General features: G+C 28.1%; 2 protein-coding genes across 2 annotated transcripts; both read left to right on the plus strand.

The window, feature by feature from the left end:
- The first annotated feature begins 982 nt into the window (after positions 1-982).
- LOC129975918 (EKC/KEOPS complex subunit TPRKB-like) lies at positions 983-15,526 on the plus strand. Its single transcript, XM_056089204.1, has 2 exons — positions 983-1,119; positions 14,960-15,526. Exon 2 carries the CDS (start codon positions 14,988-14,990, stop codon positions 15,489-15,491), a length of 504 nt encoding a protein of 167 aa, XP_055945179.1. The 5' UTR covers positions 983-1,119; positions 14,960-14,987; the 3' UTR covers positions 15,492-15,526.
- LOC129975917 (neprilysin-1-like) lies at positions 1,126-3,764 on the plus strand. Its single transcript, XM_056089203.1, has one exon. It carries the CDS (start codon positions 1,299-1,301, stop codon positions 3,504-3,506), a length of 2,208 nt encoding a protein of 735 aa, XP_055945178.1. The 5' UTR covers positions 1,126-1,298; the 3' UTR covers positions 3,507-3,764.
- Positions 15,527-15,900: the final 374 nt, after the last annotated feature.

Raw genomic sequence — 15,900 nt, forward strand, 5'->3', positions numbered from 1 at the left:
TGATATGACTTCCCACACCAAAAGACAATTTTTAAATTTTAAAATGATATTAAAATCAGTCTTGTGTAATAATATTTTCGGTTGTTACCACGGAAAGACGTTAAAATCTCGCTTGATTTTTAAATGTTAAAAAATATCTTCCACAGGTTCAGCACTTTTCCAAGCATATCTGTCTCATTTTAAGAAACCATCAAATGGTTTTTTTAAGTAGACCGGCTGAACATACAAAATTCTAGAGACATATGTATAGTTTCCTTTATTAGTAGTAGAAATGAAATAATATAGAGGTTCGAAAATTAGATAACATCAAAATAACGCTCCAAAAATTATATAATCCCTTCGCATTACAAATGCGAACACAATTATGGAAATTAGAAAACCATTTAAAATTTTACTATTTTTTCCTTCCTGCATAATATGCAGTGGAATTGTCAAGAATAATTGAAAGTTAGGATATAATATAACTCAGTTAGAAATTATTTTGCTCTTTAAAAGTAAATAACAAAATTGGCTCAAAAAGATCCAAGAAAATTGGATTGTATTGGATTTTACGGGAATTTCAGTTCTTCAATTGGTATTATGTAATTAGATAATTCATCAGAAGCACATTTCTTGGATTGGGAATTGGATTGCAAATCCCAATTAAAAACTTATCCCGTTTTTCATTATTCGTCAGAAAATATTTCTTCTTTCCAACTAAATTTCAATTTTTAAAAAAACTTACTAAGAACTGAGTTTTATTTGACTTAAAATAATAATCTAACTTTGCAGAATTCCCGCCCCTTAAATATCGAGTCGGATCGATCCCAGTAAAGATATTATGATAAAGCATTGACAACTTTGCTATTTAGGCGATTCTATCAATTGTATAAATATGATAATTAATCAGTAATCAGAGGTTTAGAAAATGGAAATTATTATTTCTGAATTATAATAGTTAAGTAAGTAGATATTAGTAACAATCAGAGTTTCTTACGACTTTTTTTTTTTTTATTTGTCGAGAATATATGTCCTTGTAGCTGTAGTTTGAGTCAAGCCCAAAAATAAATGCAAGAGCATGCAGTTCCGGCGGTGCGGTTAAATTTGTCAAAGCAAAATAAACAAGCGACACTCTATTGTGTAAGTATTGTTTCATGATTGCTAAATTCCTCAATGGTTTTCTCTTTACGTGCCATTCGTGCTGCTTGTGTCCTCTACCTCATGCAAGAGGTGTATTTGAATTTTATGTATATTTATGCAATGCAAAATTTGCTTCATAACCTCATATAAGCGGTTTGTTGTGCCTGTGCAAATTAATAATGCCTCTAGCAGATTACGTTCCTGATACTAATCAGTGCAATTTATCTACTTATTACCGAAATGTATTAGGTGTACCTGTCCGTAAAAGAGTAATTATAGCTGTTCTTACTGTTTTCATATTAATTTTAATTTTCGTGTGTGCGTTAATGTTTAGCAAATATGGGAAACATTCTAGCAAGAATCTAAAAACATCATTTGCACCTTATATACCTCTAGTGGATTCATTGAATACTTCCGTTGATCCTTGTACGAATTTTTATAATTTCACTTGCGGACGATGGTCGAATAATGAATTGGTGCCCAAAGATAACGATGGACGAATTTCAACATTTACTATTTTACAGAATTATGTTAATGCTAAAAAGAAATCTATTCTTGAAAATGCTAAAGTAAACAAAAAACATCCTCGAGTTGTCAACGATGCAATCACCTTTTATAAAATGTGCTTATCAATAAATGATACTGATCCAGTTAATGATATAGAATTTTTGTTGAATTACTTTGACCAGTTGATGAATGGTTGGCCAGTTTGGAATCTAAAAATGTGGGATGACAGAGACTTTGACTGGTTTAAAGTCAGTGCATTTTTAGCTAAAACTCTCCATATTGATACTGTTGTCACTGTGGGAATTAGCATAGATGATAATGATTCAAGTCGTAAAATGATCTACATAAAATCTCCAACATATGCAGAATATTATACTTTAGATTCAGTATTTTCTTTCAATATGATGTTTGCTATGTTATCAGTAAAGCACTCGAGTATTGATGTGACTAATGCTGCTGATACAATTGTTGGGATGCAGGAAACTGAGAAGAAATGGGTGGGACATTTTTTACCAACTCCATCACCAAATGAAACAAATAGAACTACAATGTCTATTAAAGAACTGAAAGAACATATTCCAGATTTTGATTGGCTGAGTTTTATTCAGCTAATAATGAATGATACATTAAATGAAATTGGCGAACATGTAAGTGATGGAGATCAAGTTGTTGTAGAAAATTTAGAAGTGTTGAAAAAGTCAATCTCTGGAATTCACAATGATACTTTTTCGAACTTACAATTGGCTAACTTGTTTGGATGGTTTGTTATGCAAAAAATATGGTACTTTATACCAGGATTGTTATGGCAATATATTATTATATCTCAATATTCTGCAGAAGATTTCAAGGAGGTTGAAAAGAGCAAATGTTTTGATGTTGTTTACAAATGGTATGAATGCAGCATTGATTATTTATATGTGAAAAACTCTTCCCACGCAGGAGTATCTGATGGAGAAGTTATTGTGCATTATATAAAAAAGGCTTTCAAAGATTTACTGGAGAATTCTGATTGGATGGACGAATCAACTAAAACTGCTGCCCTTGATAAATTGTCTTCAATGCAATCTATTATTGGTTTTCCTTCTTATCTTCAAAATAAAGCAGAATATAGTGAAATGTATAAAGGTTTTCCAAAACTGACTTCAAGTCTTCTAGAATCATATTTTAAAATATCAAGCTATTATACTTCAGAATTAGTTAAAGATTTAAAAGTACAACGGAGAAAAAAATTTTATATATCTGCACGATCCATCACTCATGTCAGTGCCTATTATGATATGCAGAGAAATGTTTTTACTCTTCCTTTGTCAATATACAATCCTCCATTCTATCATTATGATGGACCTTGGTGTCTTAATTTTGGAGCAATTGGAGCTATTATAGGACACGAAATCATGCATGGATTTGACAATTTAGGTTGTCAACGTGGACCAAAAGGAAATTTGCGAAGTTGGTGGTCAAATTCTACATCTGTGGAGTATAAACAACGTTCCAATTGTTTTGCTGTGCAATATGCTGCACATCGGCACTCGCTTAACAATTATTTTAAGCAAGTTGCTAATACTATAGATGAAGACATAGCAGATAATGAAGGATTAAAGATTGCTTATTTGGCTTATAAGCAGTGGGAGAAAGATAATGGTCCAGAAAAATCAACCTTTAAAAATTACACTTCTGAACAAATGTTTTTTCTGTCTTTTGGATCTGTCTGGTGTACTAAAGAGAATCCAGAACATGAACAGCATCAATTTGACACAAGACACAGTGCTCCTTTTTTGAGAGTCAACCTAGTAGTTTCAAATTCTAAATCATTCCCCTTTGTATTTAATTGTTCCAGTCATACTCTAATGAATCCAGAAAGAAAATGTTCTATTTGGTAGTTGGATCTAGTCAGGCTGCTTATATTTAAAATACTTATTTAGAAATTCTTTATTGTAATTTTTTTTATTTCTTTTATAATGCATTTTAATATCTTTAGAATTCAGTATTTTCTTTTCTCAATTATTCTATAGTATAGATACAGTATAATCCTTTTTATTTTTACTGTTTGTTTATTTTTTCCTTGCCTGTATGTGTAATTTGTTTAAATGCTTTGTTTGATTACTTTTATATTTTTTTGTATTCATGTGGTAATATTTTCTGATTGGTAGTAAAAAAGTTCTTAAAAGGATTATATTGTGTCTGATCTATTTTTGAGACATTACAAATTTCCCTTGATGAATATTAAATTGTGATATCCTGGATTAGAAATATAATTCAAGAAATAGTTATTTATAAGATATTGTGTTCTAAGTATCTTAAATATATTTTCAGTATTTTGATTATGTAACCTATTTTAGGTAAAGTTTTTATTACTTCATATATGGTTTCAGAAACATAGTGTATAGTAAATTTCATTAATCAGAACTGTTTTATATGCAAATCAACCAAAACATTGAGGATTAATCTTTGTAGTTGGTCTGTAGTATTTTGTTTCTTCATAAATTTTCCACTTGTGCCAAATATTATTATGAAATTCATCTCGTATTTTTATACAATGATCAAATTAGTTTTGATATATTTGTCACTGAGATTTTATATTTTAACTACAAGCCATATAAAGTAAAATAAAATTTTTTGAAAATGAAATTATGTTAAATGTATTAGACGTAGAAATTTGTATTTCAAATAATAGTTAATTTTCTGGCAATATTCAATTCTTATCGACAGGCTTTTAAGCTTACTTCTATATACATATATATTCAGCATAAATTGTTATTGAATCTTTATAACATAAATAGTTTCCTTATTGATATTTTCTAAAGATATATATATCCTTTGGAAATGATGGAATTGGTGATTTTAAAAGTTATAGAGGAAATTTTTTGTCTAATTACTGGAATTTCATGCTTTTTTTAAATTAAAATTATATTAATTTCAAAAAAATTCTCAAATAATCATACATGTGTATATTTTGTTCAGGTTGATAATTCAATGATGTTGTGGTTTTATTATTTATTAGTGATGTTAGCTATGTTACTTATGATCTGATACCTATATTATTCTAGTTTAAATATATTGATTACTTTACAGTATTGTTTTATTTATTGTTTATGTATTAAATAAGTGCTTGATTTTTTTTAATCAAAATAAATTACATTTTTGAGTAATTTATCATCATCAGAAACTCGTGTAGACTTTTATTCAAGGAATCTGATAAAGAAATTTCATATTTCAGTTCTTTATTATAAATATTTTCCTCTTTATAGTATTTAACATGATTTATTTTCTACAATGTTCCAGCTTTAATTATAATGTGTTTAAAAGTTACTTGATTATAGAATTTTGAAGAACTCTTTTCAGATATAGTATCTATATATTTCTGGTTTCAGAAATCATTTTAGGTGCTAAGAACATTATTGCAATTAAATCAAAATTCCAGATGTATGATAATAACAAGAAAAAGTTAATAATATTAAGAATTGTTATAAACATTATTAAACCATGTTGCAGATAACAATAATATATTGACATTTCTGAAAAAAAAAATGTATCTATATATTATTGTTATAAGTAAAACCAAGTAAGCACACATACATGGAAGGCTTAAATCTGAGCTTCAAGTTTATGTGAATAAGAATAATTGTCAACAAATTCATTTTCCAAGTATTCCAAGAAGTTGATTCTTACATGTCCAACTACATATTCTTGTATTTTCTACTTAAACATATTTATACTTCTTATACATATTTAGTTTGGAATTTATTTGAATATATGAAAAGCCAAAAAGAATATGAAAATTAGAATCTCAGACAAACCATTAGTATTATAAACATACCAGATATTCTGTGTACTAAGATTTCTTTTGTTTTTGTCTCAACAAACCAGATTATTAATTTTCTGCAAATACTTATTTTATTTTAGTATATTACTTGTATTTATTAGTGTAGTGAGAAATATTTTGTCAAAGGAAATCTTATCATCTGCAGTATTATTTGAATCTTATAAATTGTGAGTTTATTTGTATTGTTCGATGTTGTTCTTTTAGAATTGAATTGTTGATGAAAAATGGTTGAAAACTGCTTAACAAATTATTATTTGTCAATTTGTTAAAGTATTGTTAGTAAAATGTAGATTATAATTTTGTTTCTTTAAATACATTTATTAAATTATGAATTGTTTGTAATAGTGAATATTTGAATTGTTTGACTAAAATAAAATTTTATTTTTGAAGTGTCCTTTAATAGAAATACGTGGTTGTAAACTTAAATTAATTACTATGCAAACTTGTTTAAAAAAATAGAAAATTTGGACAGCTTCATTTTTTTTTTCTTTCATTGTTGTAACAATAAAAAAAGTTTTATTAAAATTGCGAGAAAAAAAAATATTTTTACTTCGAAATATATTTGAATATTTTTAAAATATTCAAAATAATATTTTAAAAAATGTGAGTAGATATTTTCTCTTTTTGACATATTTAAAATTTTATAATCAAGAGGTGCTGAAACAAAATATTTCTTTGCAAATTTTTATTTTTAAAGAATTTTGCTATTTACTCTATTTTTTTATATAATAGTATATATATATATTTACCATCCTAAATATTTACTTTATTGCAATTACCTACATTGTTTTGAAAGCATTCTTAATAATAAGTAAACTGTTTTCATATGAATTTCGTTTTTCATATTTGTTAGTTTCTTTATGCAATAAGGAATAAAATTTGAATAAATATGTACTCAATTTTAATAGTTAAATAACCAGAAAAGTCACTCTCCATTTTGGATAAATAAACTGGCTTTTTATTATATGTGGTAGCATCAGAACTGTAATGCATCACCGGATGGGATGACAGATCTCTGCTTTAAGCGAACATTCTGACAACCTCCTGATACCGGAAACAGAGTATTTCCGGAGTTTTTCTTCAGTCTGTGTGTGGTTCCCTTGCTTGCATGTGAGGAACCCATGTTTACTTAAAGAATGTAATTCTTATAGAATTGGCTAATTAAAATTTCTTTTAAATTATTACTTGACTAACACCTATAAATTGGCCCTGCCACATTGGGCCAACCAATTCTATAAACTATTCTATATTGGTTAATTAAAATTTCTTTTAAATTATTACTTGACTAATACCTTTAAATTGGCCCCCCACATTGGGCCAACCAATTCTATAAAAATAACATTCTTTAAGTATACATGTGTTTCTCACATGCAAGCAAGGGAACCGGACACAGACTGAAGAAAAACTCCGAAAATACTCTGTTTTTGGTGTCGAGGTTGCCGAAATGTTCGCTTAAGGCAGAGATCTGTCGTCCCATCCGGTGATGCATTACAGTTCTGGTGCTACAATGTGCTATTGCTGGTATGTGAATGCATTTTAATTTAATTTTAATTCATTTAAAAAAATGTGATAAATCTAATTTGGCTCATTTTATTGCTTTTAAGTCTGCATGAAACAATTTGACTGCTTCTTTGTCTTGTATTTTCAAACATATTTAGGTGAAGGAGGATTCCAGAAAAAAAAATTTAAAATTAATAATCCGAACAGTTATTTTAAAAATAAAATTCTTTTCCAAAGATTCTTTTAATTTTTTTTTTTTTTTTTTTTTTGATGATTGATTAGTTTTATTCTGAGATTGTTTCAGAATAGATAATAGTTTGAACTAAATGCTTACTCTTTTAACACAAAATGAACAATAATATTGTTACGTTATCTTCATAATATTGGCTAGGATTCAGAATATCGAACAGCATCATGGAGATATCATACGATATCTTGTGTTAAAAGGAAATAATCATATTTAAATTATAGAGAAAGTAGAAAATGGGATTAAGAAGTTAACTGTACACAAATATTCCAAAATAAAATAGAAAATTTTCATTTATTTGAAATTGTAAAAAAAAATGGCAATGTTTGTTTGCATAATTAATTGGTTTCTTGTTCTAACTTGGACTCACAGTTGAAAAGAATGGTTGCACTCTATGTCAAATATAAACTTAAAATCTCAGAGCATCATATTAAATGCTTTTAATATGTATATGATCAAATCCTGTTTGAACTTGTTTTTTGAACTAATAGCAATAAAATTTACAAAACTTACTTTTTACGGATAAATACTAAATTATGATAGATAAGTGAAATAATTGTTATTGAATATTGCAAATTAATCTTTGGTTCTATACAATTATTGCTTATTTGATTGAAAACATTGATGTATTTTTGGAGCATTCAGTCATGGAATATTTCTAATTATCTTGTTTTGTGTTTTTATCTATTAAATCATTGGTAATGCGTTTTTTTTTTTCTTTTTCGAAGAAATATATAGAATTATGTAACATAATTTTCAATTACTTTACAAAAAGAAATATTTAACAGTCACTTGTTTTTAATTATAATCAATATCTTGTGCAGAAATTAATATCTACTCATTTATTTCCAGATATGGCAATCAATTATTTGCAGTTTTTAAAAAAAATTATTGATTTGTTGAAGCAGGTCAAAAGTCATGATGCATGTATTCAATTTAATCCATTTTTAATAAAGTTTTGGTGCTATATAATCCCTTTGTTTTCAAAAATTGGTTTGTTAATATTTGCCTTAAGGAAAATAGAGGAAATTGTGTAATTTTAATATATAAAAAATTATAATTCAAATTTTTAGTGTCTGGTATTAGCTCTCTGGCATATGAAGTGTTCTCTTATGTTTTCTTGGAGCATAATCTACTTTGTCATAAAATATCAAATATTTTTAATTTAATTCTAAAACCATGCATCTGAGAAGTGTTAATATTATTTTGGAAGTGTTTAATAAACAGTAAAATCCTAGAATTCTGTTTTGGGAACCATTAAAATATGACGAGACAAATGAAACTATTTCAGAGATTCAGACAGTATTCAATTCTTTTTTTCACATTGACATTTTAGATTTAGAAATGGTTTAGTATTATTGTCATTAGCAAATGCATTATAAATTATTTGGATTTTACCATACACTGAATGGGTTCTGTGATCAACAAAATATTTTTAGAAATTATTCATAATTTTAATAAATTAACTATTAATTGTTATTTGATTTGGCATTGAATGCAGGCTGCATTCTCCAATCTTAAACAGTATTAACATAAAACTTTTATTTATTTCAAATGTAATATATTTTAAAACAGTAATTGATTTATTAATTTTATTGCTAATATATTGATGTTTTTTTTTTTTTTTTCTTACTTTATTACTTATAGAGATAAAGATACCATAAGTTCTTTTAATTTTGAAAAAGTTAGTCTTCCACACATCAGTCCATTAACTGACATTCTCAAAAAGTGATAGGTGCAACTTTTTGCAATAGTTGTCCTCCTGTACCTTTCTAATTTTCTTCTTGTTCAAAGCATTAAATGTTTTTAAAGTTTTGATAAAGTATGGCCTGATTATGTTTTTAACAAGTTAATAACATTTTTCATAACAAATTATTTGATCAAGGTTTTGCTAAAAATGTTTGTAAAAGGATTTGCAGATATTACATTTGAGTATGTCGTAGGATATGCATTCTATTATATTTTTAGTTTGACACTGATGCCTTTACATTAAATATATATATGTTAAATGACTCTATAGGGGAAAATATACATAATTTCTGATAGAAATTCATAAAAATTATCATTTATAATTTAATCATATTTTGTGTTAACTTCCTGTGAAAAATGGGCATTCTATGAATATAAAAATTTAAAAAACATACTGAAATATGGGATACTATTTTCATTTGGAAAATGTATAGAATTGTCATATCTTCAATATACATCTGATAGTGACAAAGTCAAGATAAAAATTAGTGCCATTTCTGTTACAGGAAAAATCATATATTAATATATCATCAGTATGCAGTATATACTGCATATTTGTTGATATGTATAATTTTTTCTGTTATGTAAATGGGCTTTTAAAATAAGAGCATATTTTGTTTATTGACTTACTCACTTTTAGTTGTATTTTATTGTTTTGATTATATATTGCTTTCATGCTAGTATTAATAAAATTTGGAAGTTTATAATATGTGGTTGAAATCTAGTTTAGGGTGTCCCTTCACCTCACCAAGGATGCCAACAATATCAAATCGCCAAAGTACAGATGGCTAACTGTTACTCAGTAACTGTTTTATACAATGCTGTTTCACAATATTGTATAAAACAGCCATCTTGATTCACGACTTGGCATCCTTAACAAAGTGTAGGGATGCCCTAAACTGGATTTCAACTAAGTATTTTTTTTCTTCTGTCATTGGGATGTCTAATTGGATATTATAATGAGCTTGCTACATTTTTAAAACTGTATAATCTGATGTTTTTTATCACTTAGCCTTTTTGTGGTGGCATCTACATATTTTTTCATTTCCTGGATTATTATTTGCATATTAATAATGCATTGTATTAAGTTTAAGTATTTAAATTTTAATTAAACAAAAATTTACTTTAAAACTAAGCATGAGTTAGATAGCATGGTAATTGAGAAAAAAAGTTTCTTTGATTTGAACTGAAACAGTTTAGAAATGAGTTAATATTTTCCAGTCTTAATATCAAAATCAAAAAGGCTTTTATTTTCTTGAATTTGCATGCTTGAACTTGTGATTTAAAATAATAATTTATTTACTTATTTGCAGATATGCTGAAACTAAACTACTAATTAAGCATTGGAAAGTTTTTTTTAAAGCAATGAATCGGTTTCAGTTGGATTCAAAGAATGCTCTCAGATTATAGAATAAATTAAATCACCAATGTACTGTAAGAAAACTTATCTTTAAATATTCAGTTGAAATCTCTTTCTCTTTGCCAGGTTACCAAAGTCAGAAATCATCATAATAATTATCAATAACTTTTTTAGATTAGATATTGTTTATCTAATGATTCATTTTAATTAGCAAAATAAAGGACACTCTAAATTAGATTTTAACGAAATAATTTTTGTATACATTGCTTTTTTTGGTGTTGCTAAAAAAATATTTAAAAAAATCTATTTCCATTTTCAATTCATATATATCAAATGTTTTAAATTCATTGTCTCTTTTCAAACCTGAAATATGAAAGTGAAATATATTTCAGTTGAAATCTCAAAGTGTGTTATTGTTTCAGTTCTTATGTCAACATCAAAGTTGCATCCTGAAACAAACTGTCAGTTGTTATTTTTTATTTATTTATTTTTTTTTTCCCCCAGTTTGTTCAGGTACAAGAGAAATTCATTATCTGCCTTTTTTTTTTTTTTTTTTTTTTCTTATTTGGATACCCGCATTTATTTTTCCAAAATAGGGGTGAGGTGATAAAAAAAAAAAAGAATTGCATCTGACAGACCTAAGTTAAGGAAAAGAGGATTCTGGAAATGCACTCATCTTACTTCGTACCACTTATCTGAGGAGTAAAATCCTCCAGGAATCTCGGGATTCTGAAATGAACAATACCACAATGTGTAAAAATTATATAAAACTATAATCTCAAATTATTTTCATATTAAATTTTGTTTTTCGTCTTTGTAAACCTAGGAGAATATGCATATTTATTCCATGAAATTAAACACATTTCACTTTTAATATAAATCTTGTGGTGACGCTTTATAAGCCAGATAACAGCTACGAGACATGAGAAATTTCTTTTGTCTAGTGGTCTTGTTACTCGGCTACGAACCCAAAGGTTGCGAGTTCGATCCTCGCCTATCGCTAATAGTAACATTGGTGACCCGGACGTGATGTGTTGAAAACTCTATTTCTTCAAAAAATGCCGGATTCCATCCGAAATATCCTAATCGTCAGCAATGAAGATATCCGGAAACTTGCCGAAATGGCTGACCGTATTGTAGAAATGCATCCGAATCGGGAAATATATGCTACATCTAGAGATGATATACAGCAGGATAGTGAAATAAATAGTTTACGTTCGCAGATTGTTTCTTTAGAGCGTAAAATCAACCGCTTACAACTTGAACGCAGTCGTTCAAGGAGCAGAGCTGCTAATCAAAACAATAGGGGGCGCAGCGCGTCTCGTAAACGATTTAATCCTGCTGGCAAGTACTGTTTTTTTCATTATAAATTTGGAGCAAAATGCTACCCTGATAAATGTAAACAACCTTGTGAATGGAAAAATGCAAATTCGGAAAACTAGCATCAGCAGCAGACTTAACGGCGAGTTCTGCTGCGGAAGTAAATCAGGATTGCCGTAAATACCGTCTATTTGTCTTTGACAAAACAACGGGTTTGCGTTTTCTTGTGGACAGTGGAGCTGATGTTAGCATTATTCCCAATACCGCAAAACAAGTTTCAACTAGTGACTATAAATTATATGCTGCAAATGGAACTGAAATTGAAACATATGGAACGAAAGTGTTAACCCTTGATTTGGGATTACGTCGTGAATTCCAATGGCCTTTTATCATAGCAAATATAAAACAGCCAATAAAAAATGAAAAAAAAATGAAGCTGATAAACAATCGGCCAATAAAAAAAAAATGAAGCTGATAAATAATCGGCCAATAAGAGGGGAAAAAAATGCAGCTGATAAATAATCAGCCAATAAATAAAGAAAGCTGATAAATAATCAGCCAATAAAAAAAAAAAAAATGGATAAGGCGCAACAGCCAATATATCACCACTAATAACAGCAAAAAACAGGACAAAAAAATCGTTCGTCTCACCTCCGACGCACTGAAGGGGGAGTAATGTGGTGACGCTTTATAAGCCAGATAACAGCTACGAGACATGAGAAATTTCTTTTGTCTAGTGGTCTTGTTACTCGGCTACGAACCCAAAGGTTGCGAGTTCGATCCTCGCCTATCGCTAATAGTAACAATCTCAATGATCACAATATCTTTTATTTATATTGAAACCTGAATTCTGTGTAAATTCGTCAGCTACTTTTAAATGCAGAGAAATTTGGCTCATCCAAAAATTTTAATTTTTTTTTCTTTTTAATTCCTTATAACATGATCGAATATCATTTGTCATTCAAATTTATTTCGATGAATTCTAAGTCAAAAATTTTTAAATTTTGAATTTTTTTTTTCAGTAGTTAAATACGCTCGTTTATTGTGTCCTTAATATTCCTATCTTAATAATATTTTAGGATTCTTAATTACTGTAGGATTTGATCGTACATTAAAAAAAAAAAATCCCTCCCTCCTCCCCCCCCTTTGTATGTGTGTATGTGTGTTATTTTCCTTATTTGTGTTCAAAATACTATATACAGTCACTTAATTGAAATTTGCTTGATTATTTATTGAAATGGATTTAAGTAGTAAAGTATGGATTTTTTAAAAATAATAATAATAATTTTTTGTTTATTAAAATTACTTGACGTTAATTATGAAATATTTGTTAATCCTCGTATGAGAAATATTATAGTCATCAAAAATATCAACAACAAAAATGACAAATTTCCACGTTTCAGACCTCCTTGAGTTTGAAAAATACATTTTTGAAATTATGTCTCCGTATGAACGCAATAACTCGAAAACGTTTTGGAATTCGGTACTTTCACGTTAGCTGGGCGCAGACGAAAAATCGCGAAATAATGTAGAATTCCGCCAAATTTCTTACACCAAATTCGCGTTTGGTTCACAATCTGTTAGCCGGGCGCAAGCAAAAAATCGCCAAAAAATGTAGAATTTCGCCAAATTCGCGTTTGGTTCATAATTCGTTAGTCGGGCTCAAGCAAAAAATCGCCAAATAATGTAGAATTCTGCCAAATTCGCGTTTGGTTCACAATTTGCGCCCGACTAACGGAAAAGTACCTGGAATTCAATGGATGAAATTCGATATATGAGCTTCAAACCAATTTTGTGGATTGATACCAAATTTTGAACGAAATCCATTTGAAATCTGTCTGTCTGCCATTCAAGTACTATTAAATGCAATAACTAAAAAAAAAAAAAGCTGCAATTTTAATACCGCGTCAAATTTTAGTTTTAAAAAAAGGCATCAAAATGCGTATTCATGCTATTGATTCAGTGGAAATGCTAAATTCACGACAAGCATTAATATTTCGTAACGATTGTTCGCCAATACCTGCACAGCATTCACGATCTTACTCAAGTTTAAAATTTATTGGGGGGGAGGACTTTTATTGATGATTAATTGTGAAAGCTTCGGGGTACCTATTGTTAGTTTTCAAAATTTCCATTCTCTCTTGTTATGCTTATTTTTAGACGCGATTTTTTTTTTCTTTACATGTATTATTAATTTATTGATGGTCCTTCTGCTTCTAATTAATAAAATTTCTCGCTTCAATCTTCATTTTACAGAATATTACTGACATCTTAAACGGATACTACAGAATATTAGAACTGATTTCTTATGACAAATGTATCAAAAATTTTATATGCATCAGGATTGTATCAGTGTCTTAGTTTCAAAAACCTAAGTCCTGATCTTTATAAAAATGCGATTTATTTGGATTCTAATAGAAAAATTCATGAAGTATTATTTTAAAATCCATATAAATATCTGTTCATCAAATTAGTTCTTCTACTGGACTTTTTACGAAATGTGACTATGTTCAGGAGGTATTAAAAAAATATTTTTTTAATATTTGTATTAAGAAAGTTTGAAAAAAGAACTTTCATAGATCAGTGCCAAAAATTTTTAAAAATTGGGAAAAAGTGCTGTTTTTTTTTTTTTTTTTTTTTTTTTTTTTTGCTAAAAAGAAGTATAAAGTTATAATTTAGAGGTTTATAAAATGATTTGCTTAAAATTTTGCAGGAAGCTTAAGGAATATATTATCTAGTTCCTGAACTAAAAAATAAGATGTATTTCCATCCTTTCTTTAAATATTGGCGTTCAACTGATAAATAACACGATTATTATTTTTTTCACTTTGTGAAGCACTAAAACAACGGTAAAATATTTCTAAATGAATAGATTACTTATTCTCCAGAGCATATTGAAAAATTATTATATTAAATTTGAACAAAAAATATGCATTAGATTTTAATTTATGAAGTTTTTTTTTTTCTTTGTAAGAAAATTCTATTATATTCTATATCTGAGAAAATGACATCTAAAGATGTAAAATAGCATTAAAACGTATAAATGCAAATAGAAAAATCTCAAAACGTAGACTTTGAAACAAAATTCTAATGGTTTTATGAAGAAATCTATTCAAACATTAAAAGTATTAATTTTTTAAAAAATCAGTATTTCCTAAAAAAAAATCACATTTTTTTAGTTTTGTAACTAAGAAATTATATTCAAGACAATCTTATCTGTGTGTAGCAATACTTCCGTAGCTTTTATTGATTAAAATCGTTAATCAGTTAATATATATAATTTCACTTTTTTTTTTCCCCTTTTCTCATTTGGATTTTACTTTTTTTTTTTTAGGTTGATTTGAAAGAAGGAAACAGGTAAAATGGAAACAGAGGCTGATGTCTCATTTTTTCTGTACGAAAAAATACAAAACATGAAAGAAATCAAGCAACTTTTGATGAAAGGAGAATTGAAAGCTGCCGTCGTGAATCCCGAACTCGTGTACAGCACAGATGTACTGCTGTTTGCTTCTCACAAATCTCTGTACAGCTTAAAATTCAGTCACTTGAAAACGAAAACAATATTCACAGAGCTTTTGTACAACTTATCGCCCACCAGGAGTATAAGGGATTCCTTGACAATGTTCGGCGCCCAGGATGATGGCACAACTGCGATATTTGTTATTTTTGGCAAAGAAGATAGTGAACTTGCGGACAGTTTAAGAAATTGTATCAAAGGTTGCCTTGCAAAAATGGATAACATAATGGCCTTAAGAAATATTAGTAAAATTAAGAAAGTATATAAGATATCTGATGAAATCGAAGACGAAGAAGCCATTTTTAATTATTTGATAACAAAAATAGCAAGTAAGGAAGTGCTGCTGTGAAAATGTAATAATTATTTTTTATTATAAATTTTTTAAATAAATTAAGAGTTTGTTTCTTTATTCTGTAAAACTTAGGCTAAACGAAAATTAACATTTGAATGAGAAATTTAACTTTAAAAAAAAAAAAAAAAAAAAGATCTCTTCGTGTTTTTTTTTCCCCCGATTCGATCTCCCTTTTTTTTTTTTTTTTTCCGTCCGTATTAATTATGACAGATATTGCAACAAGTTTATTTATGAAGCTCATATTTACAAAACAATCCCGAGAAAAAGAGGCTGAAAAGGTAGAGTTTTTGTATGCATTGCATATTGTTCATTTGGATTCTAAACGGGAAAAAAGAGAGAGAGGGAGATTATATATACTCGTAAGTGAATTCACCGAATAAGTGCTCCTGGTGAACTTTTACATACT

The sequence above is a fragment of the Argiope bruennichi genome, chromosome 7 (genome assembly GCF_947563725.1).
Source record: "Argiope bruennichi chromosome 7, qqArgBrue1.1, whole genome shotgun sequence".
NCBI classification, from domain to species: Eukaryota; Metazoa; Arthropoda; class Arachnida; order Araneae; family Araneidae; genus Argiope; species Argiope bruennichi.